The sequence below is a fragment of the Psammomys obesus genome, unplaced genomic scaffold (genome assembly GCF_907164565.1).
Source record: "Psammomys obesus unplaced genomic scaffold, mPsaObe1.curated_primary_1811, whole genome shotgun sequence".
Lineage (NCBI taxonomy): Eukaryota > Metazoa > Chordata > Mammalia > Rodentia > Muridae > Psammomys > Psammomys obesus.
In genome coordinates this window covers 12,584,410-12,602,158 of record NW_026596039.1, presented here as the reverse complement: position 1 = coordinate 12,602,158, position 17,749 = coordinate 12,584,410, and the positions used below count along the sequence as shown (strand labels likewise).

Sequence of the window (17,749 nt, the reverse complement as noted above, 5' to 3'; positions counted from 1 at the left end):
CCTGTATTTTAAGAGGGGAAAGGAGAAGGAGGGAGAGAAGGAAAGAGAAAGGGAGAGAGGGGAGGAGTAGAGAGGGAGAGAGAGAGACAGGGAGAGAGGCAGAAACCAGAGGAAGGCCAGACATGGTAGCATATGCCTATAATTCCAGTTTGGGGCTGAGGCAGGAGAATTAAGAGTTTGAGGCCAGACTGAGCTATATAGTGAGGTCCTGTCTAAAGAGACTTCCACCTCATACCCTGAAAAGGTGAAGAAGGGAAGAAGAGATGAAAGACACGAGGATGAAAGAGACCATCTGAGAGGAAGGGATGTACATGGCAGTGAACAAATTCCAGCTCTACAGAAAAGCTGTGAGAAGCCTAAAGGCTGGGCGAAGGTAACTCCTGAAATGGTCAACAGTTACACCAAGTATATTTATCTCCACTACAATGTTGTACGAGGACAAGGAAAATAGCCCAACCTCCTATTCTCAGTGATAGTCCCTGCTGTCCATCCAGAAGCCTGAGCCAAACCCCCCAAGTCTTAAAGCAGGAAAGATGTGAATTTGCACTCAGGCATCTCTCAGCTGGAAATGGCAATGACGCACACACTGTAAAAATAGAGATCTTTGGCAAGGCCAGTGCAACATTCAGGAGGATCAGAAAGCATATCCACATATAGCACAGATCTCGTTTCTCTAATGTCACTCAAAATCTCTAGTAAACAATTGCAGAAAAAGTCTGTATATGAATGTAAGAAAATATGACAATCAATGGAAATCTGATATCCTCCAACATCCAAGACAAGGAAGAAAAAACCCAGATGTTTTCCCCATAGCTACAATTTGGTACTGAGGCTGTCCAACAGTAACTATGGCTGACGTGAGCCATTAATTTAACATTAACCTCTGGAAAAAAATGTCTTTTCCAAACACACAACATTTGACTAATGTCTGCTCACATGCCCCGTAGGCGACTGCAATGAGACCCAAACTTTCTTACAGCTAAGTCCTCCAAGTTCTATAAAGGCAAGGAGTGAGTCTTTCTTGGTCACCCTGGTGCCTGATAGCACACCTGGGATGTCTCAAGCAGTCTAGAAGTCTCCATGTCTGTTCAGCATGGTCACCATTGTTTCCTGGAGTAGCTGGAATAGGCCCAAAGGGAGTGGCACTATTAGGGGGTTTGGCCTTGCTGGAGTAGGTGTGGCCTTGTTGGAGAATGTGTGTGACTGGGGTGGGGCTTTGAGGTCTCAGAAGTTCAAGATAGGCCCACTGGGTGTCCCAGTCACTTTCTGCTGCCTGAGGATCAGGATGTAGAAGCTGGTAAATGCCTTTCTTGCAGGCCTTTCAGACAGAAGATAGTATACAGCAAAACAGCAACAGAGGCCCAAATTTACCCTTTTATAAAACACTAACTCTCTCATGGACAAGTGACCTGCCCATGGGGTGGTGCCCTACAACCCAAATATCTCCCAATAGACTCTCCCTCCCAACACCACTGCTGGGGATCAGTTTTGAACATACAAAGTCTAAAACACCAACTTTCAATTTTCAGACAAGATGTTAGAGATGATTTCAAGTGCAGCTCTGCAGCTTGCAGAATTGTGTGTATGTGAAGGCCTGCTCTAAGACGGTATCTTTGGTATCATTTTAACCACAATTTTCATTAAAAACAAAAACAAAAACAAAAAAACAGAAAGCTGAAACTAGAGCTCAGAGATATGACATTTAACTAATATGATCAAGACCCTATGTTAAATCCTCACAATCAACAGAAAAAAAGTAAACAAGTGAAGCAAACCTCTGACCCAGGTGTGGTAACACCTGCCTGCAATCCCAGCACTCAGGAGGCTGAACCAGCAGGAGTGAGGCTGGGGACAGCCTGAACTACGTGACACCTGGACTCAAATGAGAAAAAAAAATACACGAGTAACCAAAGGATAATATGGAAGTAGAGAGAAGAAGGGAGGAAAAGAACGGGAGAGGAAGGGAGGGCATAGCCTATTGCACACATATTTACCGTATTTGGGTATTTCTTTTTAAAAGATTGATTTATTTTATTATTTATACACTACTCTGGCTGCATGTGTGCCTGCAGGCCAGAAGAGTGCACCAGATCTCACTATAGATGGTTGTGAGCCACCATGAGGTTGCAACTGGCAAACACCAACTGGCAAAACACCGAGTGCTCTTACCTCTGAGCCATCTCTCCAGCCCTGGCTCACTGTCTTATTCAAACCTAATGTTTCCATTGCATCAGGAAAGGGGACAGCGAAACACCACATCCTATCACTTGCCCTCAGAGGTTTCACCACCTCTCCAAATGGTTTAGAACACAACAAGACCACCCTCAACTCTAGAAAGGGAATAATTCCATAGTGAGAGGCACATATTTGTCAAGAGGTGGAGGCAGGAGGATCAGGATACAAGGCTACCTTTGCTGCACAGCAAGTTTGAGGCTACTCTGGGTTCCAGGAGACCTTGTCTCAGGAGACAAAAACAAAATTCTGGATTTTTATAGCACTTACTCAACTTTGAGGACTTTATCAACAGCAAGGTATGATTTGGGAGAGGAAATATAATGGATTAGACACGCCCACCACACACTCAAGTCTCCTCGGGACTGGAACAAAGGGAAAAGAATAGCGCTGCAGGGAGTGATGTGGTTTGGAAAGACTTCAGGAATCAAGAGAAAGACTGGTGAAATCCAAAAATACTGGAATTTAGATTTGTGAAAGAAATGAAAGGTCCTCGTACTGGATGCTCAATACACTGTAGAAAGGATGACATTTCCCCTCAGCAAAGCTTTAGCAAGAGAAAGAAGGCAGACAGTGGTAGTGAGCTCCTAAGACGGCTTATCTAGTGTTGTGCAAAAAATGTAGTTAAAACACATCTGAACAGCAAGCAGCAGATGCTAGAGGGAGGCCCTGGGCTCCCTACCTTAGTCACTGGTGCCATGTGGAGAACTGTCATGGGCGGCCTTACCACCAAACTGAATGACTGAAGGAAACAGAGGCCCCTGCATTTTTACATCTGTGAGTCCCAGTGGCCTCTCTACTCCACTGGCTAAGTGAACGGCCATTATGGGAGTATGGATTCAGGGAAACCTTTACAAGTTGGACACTAACTCTGACAAGAGGTGTATGTGAGACGAAGTATCAGCATGCTTCCACACGGGAAGGATAGAAGAAACCAAGACGGCACAAATACAGTGGAGCCTGAAACAGAGGCTGGAAGCATGGGCAGGTCAGTGACCCAACACTTGAGTCTCAAGCCCCATGCCATCTTCAGGACAAACTGTTCTGGCAGGATCAGTCTCTTTCTGTCTCTCTCTCCTGGTGTAAAGAGGTTTATTGGGGGAGGAGAAAAAGTAAGGACTTGAGGAAGGGGTATAGGCAGCCAGAGAACCATGAGGGCAGAAGAGGGGGCTGAAAGGGAAGTGGGAAGGTAGGACAATGGGGGACATGCTTAAAAAACAGAGAAGGGGAACACCAAAACCAGAAAGAGACCGTTTCCTCTCTTCAAGCTCCAGAGACATTAGGTGGAAGTGCAGCCTCTGCCCAGCTCTTGCCCACACCCATGTGCTGGCCCAGCATCACTGGCACAGTGAGCATCCAACGAGACAGGCCACAGCTGAAGCAGTGGGGTTCTGGCTCAGTCAAGCTGAGGGATTTCTGAAGTTGCTGTACTGTGGTCTCTGGGCAAGAACCACTGGCATGAATTGAGACCAGCAGCAGCTGTCTCTCCAAGGTCACTGTCTTAACCACAAGCCAGTATGTGGGGCAGGGTGGAGCTCGGCCTCCTCACAGCCTTTTCTTGTTTGACCTGTTCTGAACTGAGAAAGAAAATGATTCATAGCCCTCCCCACTCCTCCTAGTGAACTTCAATACAAAACCTGGGAAAAAGCAAAATCCCGCCATCCTCAGTCTCAGCAATAACTACAGGCTGGACTGCTTTTCCAGCTGGCCAAGCAGGCACTGCTCATTTTATCGACCGGGAACAAACGACCACAGGAGTCGGGCCTCGCTCCACCCTTCCAGTGGGCCTGTCTATCTGGACCTCCCGTTACCAGCATCTCCACATTCCACAAAACTATCTTTTTCTTCATCCACCTCAGAGCGAAAATAATTTTAAGGGACACAGGAAGTTTCATGAGTCAGATCCTCCATGCAGATGATGCCAAAATTACCAAGAGATTAAGTAATCAAAGGGTTAACTGTCAAAGCAATTTGCTTCTTATTGATTTTTGCCATCCATCCTTAGAGATTAGCTCATTACTGCCTCCAGGATGGGGCACTCTTGTGCAATGTCTAGTCTCACACCCCTCAGCACATGAACTGAAGCCCCGTGGAGCTCGACAAACGTGCCGATGAATATCTGGTGTGGGCAGAGAAGCTGTAGTACCTCACAGATCTCTGGGCTTGTAGCACTGTTGATAGGATAGACTGATAAATGACAGACTGACTGGTCGATGATAGATCGACATGACAGACTGATAAGTAGATAAATAGGCAGATAGATGTAAGATGTCAGATTTTGATGACAAATGACAATTTGGGTTCTGCCGATCATAGAAAATGCAGCTTTCCTTGCCATGGTAGCCATTCGAAACTCAGTTCCATACATCTATACTCCCCATGACAGTGCTTAGTCAGCTCTTTTGTGGGCAAACTTCCTCTTTGCGTGTTCCTCACACAGGCACTTAACCGCACTTTACCTTGGACTCTGAAATTCCTTCTCCTTTTAAGGCTCTGGCACAGCAGGAACCTTCTCTCTCTTCTGGACTTGTTCTTGTTGCCCTGCTGTGCATCTGTTCTCTTTTTCCTTACTTCATTTCTCCTAACTTCATCTCACATGCTTTCACTCTTTCCTATTTTGCTGCTTTTCTCTGCCCCAATAGTAACATTTCAACTTTCTACCATATCCTTTATGATCTTAACTCTTCTCTTTATGATCCTTCTTGGGGGCACAGTTGTTACTTCTACGTGTTTTTATTATGTAAGTTATCTTATTTGTTTTCTTTTAGAGGTTTGCACTGCTACTGAAGTCTGCTTATTCTTCCCAAAATAGAAGTGAGGGCTGACCACACCAAAAGTACTCACACACACAAAAATCAGGATCAACCCAAATGGACAAACCATAACACAGAACTCAAATAAGAAAACACAAGGAAACATGACTCCTCCAGAAGTTCCTAGCTCTCCAGGAACCCAATCCAAAGAGATCAAAACGCCTGAAATATTACCTGAAGATTTCAAAAGTAAAATTTTTAAAATAATCGATTACCTCAAAGACGACACAAGTTCTTGATAAAGTTCAAGAACTAGATGAGAAAGTCAGCAAAACAAAACAAAATAAAATAAAAAAAAAAACACAAAACCTGGGAGGAGGGGCACCTAAAAAAAAAAAAAAAAAAAAAAAAAAAGCCAAAGGAAAGCAGCGCTGAAGACTAAGCCACCGAAAGAAAGACTACCAGGGGTCAGAGACTGCTGACAAGGTAGATTAGTAATTTAGAAAACAGTAAGGAAAAAAATGTGAAAAACTATGACAACTTCCAGGACTTCTAGAGTATGGTTAAGAAACAAAACCTGCTGGGCAGTGGTGGCACATGCCTTTAGTCCAGCACTCAGAGCCAGAGGTAGTAGGACTGCTGTGGTTCAAGGCCAGCATGAACAAAGCAAAGCTAGGACAGCCAAGGCTTCACAGAGAAACCCCGTCTCAAAAAAAAAAAAAAAAAAAAAAAAAAGCAAACCGGCTGAAAAGTGCACTAACCTGGGTATAGTCTAAATCATTAGGAGTCAGTTTAATCCTATGCCTATACAGCAAAATAATAGTAGGAGGTTCTCTTCTAGGTCCTGTTGGGAGATGCTGGTCTGCCAGGCTGCTTTGTCATTTAGATCTTAGCTGAAAGACTGCTTTCATCCTGGCCTTCACTGAAGTCAGTAACAAGCTACCAAGTCTATACCCTTTTGTTTGAGACAGCAGGTGGGATGTCTTGTCAAAATCACACCTTTTGCTTGACTTCTCTGTGAATTCATTCATTGTACTAAGGTGTTTTTGCTCTGACTTAAAATGGTCAGTCTGGAATAAAGCAAAGTGACTAGTGTCTACTAGAGAGGTCAGTCTCAGAAAGGTCCTATATGTTGTGTGTTGGTTTATTAATTTTTCTTTCAATCCTCACTCCTGACTCAAGAACCATTTGACTCTGCCGGCGGGCTCTGGAAAGGTATGACCTACCTAGCCACAGGTTCTTAGCCCCACGAACAGTCCCAGACGTGAGCATCTTGTGAAATGGGCTTTAATCAGAATAGAAAGTAGTTATTATTGCCATGCCACGTGTGCCACCATTGCAACACTGGGCCTATGGTACCAGGCCCGCACTACTGTAGTTCCCAGCATCTTCACCTGAGTAGGACTACTGATTGCATCAGGAGTATGCATGGTACCCCAAAATTCCTAAAATCAAATTAAAACAAAAGCACCATGTATCAGAAAAATGAAAGATACAGAAAAGGCAATTCTAAGAGGAAATTTTACAGCCATGAGCACTTATAGTAAAAACCAGAGAAATCACAAATAAAACAGTTTCATGGTATAACTCAATGTTTCCAGAAAGTAATAGGCCAAATCCAAAATCACTATATACTGAAAAAACTATCAGACCTAAAATTAATAAAATGGAAAACAAAAAAAAAAGGACCAATAAAACAGGATTGGTTCTCTGCAAAGAGACGATGAACCAGCCATTAGCCAAAACAATTAAAGGTGAGAAAGAATATTCAAAGTAATAAAAGTGAACTAAACACGAAAGCCTAGGGCCGAAGAGTTGTTTCGGTGGTTACAATTCATTCTAGGAATAAATGTCTTCTGTGATTTCCTTCTTTTTCTACCACCCAACAAAGTTCTGAAGAGTAGTAGCAGGAATGGAAAGCTGGGGCTGGTGCACACTAGCCAAGATCCCTACTGCTGAGCTAAACCCTCAAAGCTCGCATTCATCAAGATAGCTCCAGCTAAACTTTAAAGCCAGGTACAGACTGGCTACAGTTTTTCTGTGCCACACACAGCCTTGTTCAGTATGTATTTGCCTTGCTAACTACATATTTGTTGGCCAAAATTTTAAAGCCACAAGCAAAAATTTACCACACTGTAAAAAATATAAACTCACAGGTAAAAATTCACCTAATCACTACAAATTATAAAAACATTAATTTTAAAATGTCAATACAATGGACAGTAGGGAAATAATTCTGAAGTATTTTGAAAGCTGTTCAACTAGGTTTGTAGTACACTCCGATCCCATTACAGCATAAATACAGCAATGTGAAGCCACCTGCTTTGAAGACAAGGAATGGTAACAATCTGCCAGGAAACCAACAGCATACTTCGTTTTCTCCTCAACTAAGGATCCAGGAAGGTCAGCCAAAATGATGACAGAAAGAGAAGAACAGGGACCCTGGTCATTTCTGTTTATTAAATATATGATATCCACCAATAAACAAAGTGCATGGCACAAATGAAATGAGCCCCTGAAGAAAAAATTGTTTAAAGTAATGCTCAGCTACTTATGCTTGTGAGTCCAGCTGCGTCAAAACGATCAGCCACAGCAAGTAAGAGGCGTGATGCAGAACCCTGAAACCAAAGTTCTCATCCAGGACTAACCTTTGTCAAGTCACAACGACCCTGAGCCTCAGTTCCTTCACCTACAAAAATGAAGAAAGCATGGAATTCACACCTTAAGTTCGCCTTCCAATCCACAAGTTACTACCCAATGGATAAAAAGTAAAGTCGGGAGAACTGTGATTCCATAAACAATGTTTCTGTTTTTAAATGATTTTTTTTGCATTTATGTATATATGAATGAATGGATGGGCGGGTGGATGGATAGATGGATGGAAGAATGGGTTTATTTATTGAGAAGGAAAGAAAAAAAACGTGTGTTAAGAGAGGACAGTCTGCAGAATTGGGTTAATCATGCTTGGTGTCAGCCTGGTGCTTCTGGTTCAATACTCATTTTGAAAATATAAATTCATACCAACACAAGAATATAATGGGGAATATTCAAGCATAATATAATTATTAATTAATAATTATTGCTTATGCAAAAGAAATGGTAAATAAGCTGGGCACAGTGGTGCACATGCCTATAATCCCAGCACTCAGGAGGCAAAGGCAGATCGCTGTGAGTCTGAGGCCAGCCTGGTCTACAAAGTGAGTACAGGACAGCCAAGGCTACACAAAGAAACCCTGTCGAAAAAACAAAAAAACCAAACAAAAGAAGGAAGGAAGGAAGGAAGGAAGGAAGGAAGGAAGGAAGGAAGGAGGAGGGAAGGAAGGAAGGAAGGAAGGAAGGAAGGAAGGAAGGAAGGAAGGAAGGAAGGGGTAAGTAGTTAGGTGGTGGTGACACACACCTTTAATCCCAGCACTTGGGAGGCAGAGGCAGGTGGATCTCTGTGAGTTCAAGGCTAGCCTGGTCTACAGAGCTAGATCCAGGACAACCAGGGCTACACAGAGAAACCCTGTTTCAAAAAACCAAAACTAAAACAAACAAACAAACAGGTAAGTAAGTGTAGAAAACTGCATATAGCTGAATCAATCGGTGCACAAACCACACACTAAAATTGACGGCTCTCTCAGTTCTGGGTGATAAGTCACTCACTGGTGCACCTCCAGTGCTGTGTCAGCTTTCACACGACCTCTTACAGCTCTACAGATGCCATCTTATCAGCACACCTCACACTTACGCAAGACAATGCAAGACAAGTTCCATACTCATCCTAGACAGTATGTACCTTTAAACAATCAGCAAGCATAACACTGGGCTACATGTTGATTGGGATCATTATCATTTTCTCAGTTTGTTTGAGACAGTCTCATGCATCCCAGGTTAACTTAAACGTGCTAGGTAGCCAAGAATGACCATAAACAGATCCTCTTGCCTCTACCTTCCAATTTACCACAGTGTGTCACCATTAAGTGCTGGGGATCAAACTCAGGGCCTTCTAGACGCCAGACAGGCACTCTACCAACTGACCTTTTATTAACGAAATATTTCAAGTATTGTGGCCCTAATCCCATTCCCTATAAATTTGTGGGTTTTACTTCACAATGACACTTAGCCATTCTATGCCATCTTGTAACAGAACGGTCTCTACTACTGTTTGGGGGGGAAAACTTATTAACCAATCTATTTCTTTCAAATATAACAAATGGGCAAACACCTAGCAACTCCACTTACAAACCAAATCAAACTCAGAGCAAAGCCTTCTCTCAGCTTCCTCCTCAGTAGCTGTCTTCTCCAATGTCTATCACTGTCTGGATAAGTCTAGGAGCCAGACCATTACAATTTGCTTTAAAATAGTGAAAAAAAAAATCTCATTTGTCAAGAGAGGCAACACTAAATGTGTCTTAACCTTGGATCTGGTTTCTAACAGAAATCTTGGTGTGACCCACTAAGGTCATTTTTTAGTAATGGATAAAATACGGGGCAAAAATACTTATTTCTGCAATACAAATATGACAGTACACTAGAAACCACTATCTTCACAATACCCCTAATTCCTCAGGACAGGGGCACAGTGAAACGACAGGAGTCATCCACCTTCTCTGGTTTCCATGCAAGATAGAAATAGGGGAGGGACTGAACTATTTACCCTGGACTGCAAGCAGACTAAAACCTATCACTGATAGCCAACAAGCAGATAAGCACAGTAGATAAGCCACAAGCTGCATGTTGTGGCACACTCCCATAGCCCCAACAATTCTGAGACCAGGCCAGGCTGAGCTACACAGCAAGAGCCTCTTTCAAAAATGCAACAAGGGTCAACATCAGCAGCAAATAAATGAACTTGCTGTTAACCTTGAAGACCTGAGTTCAACCCGACCACAAACTCCTCCAAGTTGTCCTCTGACCTCTACGTGGGCAGACAGAGAATAAATTAAATAATGATATAAAAAATGTAATGCAAACAAATGCAGTACTATTTAGCATGCTCTGCAAAGACAGGTAACAGAATAGTGGTATATTACTCATATCAAAAGGTATGAGTGTGAGTGAAGGGAAGCTTGTGCTCTCATCAGTCCGGCAAAGATATTTGGCTGTTACAGTCAGAATTCTGGCACTATTTCGTAAATAGTTAAACATGACTAAAAACTTTAAAAATAAATATGCTGTTCCTATCTAAATTAACATATATACAGAAGAAGGAAAGGTGAAAAGTGAAAGGGCAGCAAAGACTACTCAGCAAGCCCAGGTCTTCCTTCAAGAAGCCCAGGCTTCTTCAAGCCTGACATGAGCTTAAGCACCAAGAACCCATGTAAGGAAAAAATAAAAATAAAAATAAAAAAGTTTTAAAGGCACACACATACACAAATAGTAATGGTGGTGCTGCACAACAAAATTATTTTTTTTTCTTGGCTGTAGTTGTCATTATTTTACACTGAATGTGCACTGCTTATACTGTCAGAGGAAAACAAATCTCTAGTTGGGTCCAACAGATGAATCTCTAGTCCTACCTCATATGGAATCAACAGTAAGCCTACAAATTTCCAAAGGTCCAAAGAGAACAGACTGGCTTTGGGAGGCACTTTCCCCACCACACATGAAAACCCACTGAAGCTATAGCACAAGTTCAGTAGGAAACTCTCAACTGTAGAAACATGGATAAGCACAGGGCACCTACCAAACACCCAGCAGATCCATGGGCTTGCCTGTCCTTGCCTTTAATAGCTAGCATTTTGCTGACTCCTACTGGCAGGTACTATGAAAACTTCCCCTCTGGAGTAAAGCTAATACAGTCACTTAATCATTTGTAGCAATGTCTGATAGCAGGAAATATAAAAACAGAGACAACCACTATGTATCTTATATCCAGCTTTTAACATTATCCCAAAGATGAAAAGGTTTATTAGCTAGGTCCCTAACCCATTCCCTCATCATCTAAAGTGTCATTTTCATGGTTTCAATAACCTTCACTAACAGAATATTCCAGAAATAAACAATTCATAAGTGTTCAGCTGCACACTGCTAAGTACCATGATAAGGTCTGCTTGGTAGTTTGAATAAAAATGGCCCCCATAAGCCCATAGGAAGTGGCACTACTAGGAGATGCGGCCCTGTTGGAGGAAGGGTATCTCAGTTCTCTTTCTACTGCCTGACAATCCATATGTAGAAAACTCAGCTTCTCCAGCACCATGTCTGCCCGCATATGCCATGTCCCGCCATGATGATAACGGTCTACACCTCTGACTGTAAGCTAGCCCCAATTAAATGTTTTCCTTTATGAGAGTTGCTATGGTCATGGTGCGTCTTCACAGCAATAAAACCCACACTGAGACATGTACCATGATGAAATCTCACGGTCCCACCGAGCACCTGAATCATCTTTGTATCTAGTATAACTTGTATACACTACCTGCACATTAATCACACAGTAGCATCTTGGCTATTACATTCATTATCAAAGCATATCAGTGCTTATACTCAAGTAACTCCAATTTTACTTAGCAATGGTTCCAAGGCACAAAGTAAATGATGATAATTTGGATATGGCAAAGAGAAGTCACAAAGTATTTCCTTTAAGTAAAAAGACAAATTCTCAATTTATTGAAGAAAAAAAATTTCTATGCTGAGGTAACTAAAATTTATAGTAAAATATTCTGAGAAAATATATTCACATTTTTATAATAGTGTCCTATTATAATTTTTCTATTTTAAAATATTACTGTTTTTTTTTCATGGGGGGTAGATTTTCAAGACAGGTTCTCACTATGTAGCTCTGGCTGCCCTAGAACTCACTCTGTAGGCCAGGCTGGCCTCAGACTCAGAGATGTACCTGTCTCTGCCTCCCGAGTGCTGGGATTAAAGGTGTACACAACCACGCCCAGCTATTATTGAACTCTTAATGTCCCTAATTTGCAAATTAAACTTTATCATAGATATATGTACAAAAAAAATCATAGCATGTCTAGAGTTTCAAAAATCCATTGGGGATATTCCAGATAAAGAACTGGCAAAAGGTCAGGCATGATGGCACACACCTTTAATCCCAGTACTCAAAAGGCAGGTGGATCTCTGAGTCTGAGGCCAACCTAGCCTACATAGAGAGTTTCAAGACAACCAGAGTGACACACACAAAGAAACCCTGTCTCAAAAATGAGATAGAGAGACAGAGAAAGACACAGACACACAGGCAGAGTGATACTAAACTATTATTACTAGAATAACACCATTAGGCTAGCTACTAGGTCTACAACCTTATCCTACACACTGTGGTGAACACAGAGGGACGAGGGGTACTCGTCCCCCTCACAGCATTCAGGTCCCTCCTTGGGAGAAATGTTAAACAGATCAGAAGCATGTAGATAAAAGAAAGGCTAATAGTTCCTTTTTTCCCCGACTGAGGCAGCAGTGGTCGTCACCATTCTCTGAGCTTTGCCATGCCACCCAAGGACGACAGGAAGAAGGATGCCGGAAAGTCAGCCAAAACAAAACAAAACAAAACAAACAAACAAAAAAACAACAAAGACCCAGGAAATAGTCTGGTGGCAAGGCCAAAAAGAGTAAGTGGTCCAAAGATAAAGTTCGGGACAAGCTCAACAATCTAGTCCTGTTTGACAAAGCCACATACGACAATTGTGTAAGGAAGGTCCCAACTAGAACTTATTACTCCAGGCGTGGTTTCTGAGAGACTGAAGATTCGTGGTTCCCTGGCCAGGGCAGCCCTTTGGGAGCTACTTAGGAAAGAACTTATCAAACCGGTTTGAAAGCACAGAGCCCAAGTAAGTTACACCAGAAACACCAAGGCTGGAGATGCCCCAGCTGCTGGTGAAGATGCACGAACAGGTTCAATCAGCTGTGCATCTGGAAAAATACAACTTCATTAAATCAAAAAAAGAAAGGCAGGCTAGTGACTAAGTGCCTGTACAAACACTGCATGCACGTAACAGAAACCCTGGAGAGCCAAGTGCACATGTTCACTCCACATCTGAAGAGAATTCCAGTAGCATGAGGTGGGAGACTAGAATTCCAGGCATGGTCACCAACACAACAAAGACCCTGAGAAGAAAAAGAAAAACTGAAATAAAAACTACACTGGGGAATAGTAAGAGTAAGGAAGGAGAAAGATTTGGGCAGGCTGCAGACTTCCGTAAAGGATCCTTTGTCAGATTAAGAGCATTTGTGAGAAAAGCCTAAATACCAGACATTTTGCTAAATGTGAGGCTCCTAGAGGTGCAGCTCAGCTGGCAGAGTACAGGCCTTGCATACACAGACCCTGGATTCAATTCCCAGGACTACATACACTATGGTGCTCACATAAGAGATCCCCAGACTCCTAAGACCCAAAGGTCTCATGGAAGTCTAGGCACTGAAATGGGAGACACAAGGCCTCATGTGACTGCCGGTCTGCGTCAGCAGACAACAAAAAGCTTCACCATGTTCCAGCTTGTGCATGCAACACAAGAGAACCTAAATTAAACATACTGACATCTAAGCTATTACCTATTTAATATCAGCTTGCCAAAAAATAGTGCTTTTCAACCATTTTACCGAATGGTCTTTTACTGTCTAAGAACTAGGAAGAAAATGTTCTTTATGACTATAACTTTAAGTTTTTAATTATATATGCATATGCTTATGTGCATGTCAAGGGGGCGCACGCACACACAAGCACCAGTATGTAAATCAGAGGATAACACATGCCTTTACCACTGAGCCATCTCACAGGCCAGCTCTCACCTCTTTTAACATCAGATTCCAACAGTATCAAATGTCAAAAGTATTATTGTTCAAAGAGCTGAATAAAATTCATATGACTCCGGAGTGTGTAAAGTCAAGTAGGTAGGAGATCGTGGCACTGACTGAGATTGCTCCATGGGACTCACTATGGAAACAGCCTTTGAGTGTTCCTGTGCTGACAGCACAACAGAGCAAAAGCTAGGTCAAAGGTAACCTGGTCACTTGGAACTTCGCCATCACATATTTTAATAGATCAAGGACTAATGTGAGTTTTTCAATGTTCTCAGAGAGATAGCTCAAGACTCTCTCATACAAGAATCTCCAGCTCCTTTAACATTTCATTAGTTAACTCAACTATATGCTTTACATAGAAAATTAAAAGAATAATTTGGAAAGAAAGGATACCATTCACTCCTCCCACGTATGCATTATTTCAACTCTCGAGAAATCACTTTCTGAAAGCTCATTTGGTCAGTGCTCCAATGTAATATGCCTAGAGATTTGGGGTGAATTTTCTCTGGGCAGCAACAAGAGAAGTTTGACAGCCCTTACATATCTGGAAGGTTCCTCTTGGTTCTGGTCGTTCATGTCAGCAGGGACAGTCCGAGTGGCCAGTGGTCCCTCTGCAAAAGGCTTTGGTAGCTGACCTCTGAACTCTGATGGAATGAACTGAAGCTGCCAACTGTCAGAAACACAAATGAGAAGAATGAAAAAACACAAGGCAGTAATATTGCTAAACACATTTGAAACAAACAACCCTTAACCCCAAATCATAAGAAAAACATTCCACTTAAAGAAAACATGATTTCTGCTAAAACTTCTGTCAGGGAGCAGAGGCAGAGGTCATGAGTCAGTCTGAAGCCATCAAAAAATTTACAACTAAAGGTCTCTCAATCTCTTTACTCAAGACTTAGTTTCAAAGCTTGTAAGTAGATGGCCAACCACAGAACAAGGAGAAGAGTGTCACAATGTCACTAACTCCCACACAATCAGAAACTAGTCAGAATTAAAGCCAACTTAGGTGCAAAGAAAGGTAATGGCACATGCACTAAGAAAACACTAGAATATTATTTTTGTCTGAATAATCCTCAAAAGGCCTTTCAGCTATGAAACTGTCTCAAATATAACAGGCAAAGGTCAACATTTAAAATACAAGTTTCACCTTAATCCTTAATGACTGACAGAAAATATTCATATGAAAAAAAAATTACTATTTTACCAGGTGAGGAGCTGCTGAAATCAGCAACATTACTCATCTTAACCAGACTTCTTTTTCACTTAAAATGGACCAAATAGGAAAAACACAGAAGTTCAGGGTTGTATATTGTCACATCTAACACAGGACGCTGGTACACTGTAATCACAGCTCTCCCTACTGCCTATATGAATCAGTGTGAAAATTTACTGTTGAATGGAAAAAAAACCTCCTTTCTAGAGCCACTCTTCTTGCCAGGGTCTCTATGCCACTATTAGGAGCAGCTTCATGTCAACTGCAGAAGGAGAACATGCACCCTCAAGAGGCAGGGTCTGGATAAAGTGCTTGCTCTTCCAGCATGAGCACCTGATTATGGATCTGCAAATAAAAGCTGGGTATGGCAGCATGCACCCGTCACAGCACAGCAGAGAGGAGACACAGGAAGAGCCTGCAGGAGCTCCAGGGACATCAAGAAAAAGACCCTGTCTCAAAAAATAAGACAGAGCTGGGCACGGTGGTACACAGCTTTAACCCAGCTTTAACCCCAGGACTTGGAGGCAGAGAGGGAGGTGGATCTCCTGTGAGAAGAGACCAGCCTGATCTGTGTAGCAAGTACCAAGTCAGCCAGGGCTATGTAGAGACACCTTGTCTCTAAAACAAAAAAAGGCAAAGAGCAATAGAAGATGATACGTGACATCAACTTCTGGCCTCTACACATGAACATGCAAGAGCATGTGTGAACACATATGTACACACACATACAGAGGGAGAGATTACTAGCATAAGCCTAGGGGCAAACTGCCTTCACAAGGTCTTAGAGGCTGTGACGAGAAGTGCAGGTCCTGGGTCATGACCCAGGGGAAACACGCCTGAAGGACAGCCAAAGCTGACCTCTGGCCGCAATACACACTTACACATTGCACATATGCCCCCACATTTACCTCCAAAGAAAAAGGTTTCAAACCCCCCAAAACAAACAAACCCTAGCACAATCTTGCCACAGAATTGCTACTTTTTGATGTAAATTCCTGGGAAATGTGGCTGAAGAGATGGCTCAGAAGTTAAGAGCACTTGCTGTTCCTGCAGAGAACTTGAGTTCAGTTCCCAGCACCAACATGGAAGCTAACAATTTAACTCCAGTTTCAAAGGATCTGATGCACGAATTTGGCCTCCTTGGGCATCAGGCATGCATATGGTACACATATGTACATGAAAGCAAAACACTCATGCATGTAAAAATTAAGAATAAGTGAATTTTTAGAACTAACTAACTAAATAAAACGCTGAGATTTAGGGACTGGAGAGACGGCTCAATGGTTAGCGTGCAAGCTGTGAAAGCATGAGGGCTGGAGCTCAGGTACACACCCATGTCTACACACCAGGCATCCCACGCTGAAACCCCAGCACCAAGGCAGGCAGAGACAGGAGGGTCCCCACTTACCCACTTCTAGCCTAATGTGGTGGGTTGGGGTGGGGGGCAGCAAGCTCCAGGTTCAGGGAAAGACTCTGCCTCAAAGGAACAGCTACAGAATGATACACGAGGACACTCTATGGCCACCTCTGACATTTTTTTTTTCTTGAGCACACAGATACATACACAAACACACACACACAAACACCATCCACACATGCACAAATCCTTTGACTTAAAGGAAAACTTACTTATCAGGCAAAAGGAAGCTGCTGGGAAATCGATACCATTCTTTCCCCACACAAACGTTCACAGGTCTGCCTTCTGGGACAGTGTGGATGGTTGGGTCTGTGGCAATTCGGTAAAATTCTGGATACAAATCAAGGGGCCCATGATATCCTAAAAAGGAGAAGAGTTCATAAAAGCCAAAGAGATGGTTCTAACTTTTAATTCATGTTAGCACCCTATTATAACCTGCATGAAATTTAACGAGTATGGAGGCCCACAGCAGCTCAACAGGAAGCCTGCTCTGCACAGTGCAGCCGTCTCTCTAGCTGGGACAATTGCCACAGTGTAGGCTTTAACAAATGTAACTTGCTTTCTTGTTCTTTCTATACCGTTTTATCCTCTAAATTTTCTACTCTTTGGGCATATTTTACTATTACAACCCCAGTAACGATTATTAGTAAATACACAGCCATGAGAACTTAGCTCCAATCTAGGCTTCATTACATTAGTAGAAGCTATTTAAAAAGAGGGGAAAGAGGCTGGAGAAATGGCTCGGCAGTAAAAAGGACTGGTTGCTCTTTCAGAGGTCCCAGTTCAATGATTCTCAGCACCTACATGGCGGCTCACAACTGTCTGTAATGCCAGTTCCAGAGGATCCAATGCCCTCGCTGGCCTCCACAGGCATCAGGTGCCCATGTGGTTCCTATACATTCAGACAAAATATCTATATCCAAAAATATTTAAAACTGAAAAAAAGAGGGCAAATCAATGCTACTGGAGGGAAAAATGTGTTGTGACATAAAAAAGAAATAGCAATCTCCTTTTTTGTCCTGAGGTATGGAGGTCCCATCCCACTCATTATCAGGTCCATATTCCTTCCCTTTGGGGACAGCCTTTTCTCAGCATAAGCCAACTACATGCCACAAGTAAATCCTAAGGACAATTTCTTTGTGAATATGGGTGAACACACTCCCAGCACATCTACCTCTGAACAGAGCCACAGAGCGTGAGAATGACAAAAGTCCAAACAGGAAAACTGTTCCTAATGCCAGCCAGCTGGATGTCACAGTGTAATGCTCCAGGCGATATCGTTGAAACACAAAGTGGTAACATTTCTAGAAGGAAAGGCAACTATATTAATAAAGAAGATACATAGCACCACAGAAACAATACACACAGCCAAACACCATATAGAAACAGAGACAA

The 17,749-nt window shown here is 42.5% G+C and overlaps 1 protein-coding gene and 1 pseudogene across 3 annotated transcripts in view; one reads left to right on the top strand and one right to left on the bottom strand.

Annotated features, from left to right (window-relative positions):
* The window catches only part of Alg9 (ALG9 alpha-1,2-mannosyltransferase), a 66,977-nt gene that overhangs the window by 22,583 nt on the left and 26,645 nt on the right, over positions 1-17,749 (bottom strand). For all 3 annotated transcript variants that reach the window (XR_008721790.1, XM_055621755.1, XM_055621756.1), the window contains exons 11-13: positions 17,529-17,658; positions 16,567-16,714; positions 14,262-14,391 (exon numbers count right to left, since the gene is read on the bottom strand). Coding sequence is in view for 2 of the 3 variants with exons in the window: in XM_055621755.1 (XP_055477730.1) it covers positions 14,262-14,391; positions 16,567-16,714; positions 17,529-17,658 (408 nt within the window). In the remaining variant the exon portion in view is untranslated. The remainder of the gene's footprint in view (positions 1-14,261; positions 14,392-16,566; positions 16,715-17,528; positions 17,659-17,749) is intronic.
* LOC129687542 (40S ribosomal protein S25-like) lies at positions 12,410-12,856 on the top strand (annotated as a pseudogene).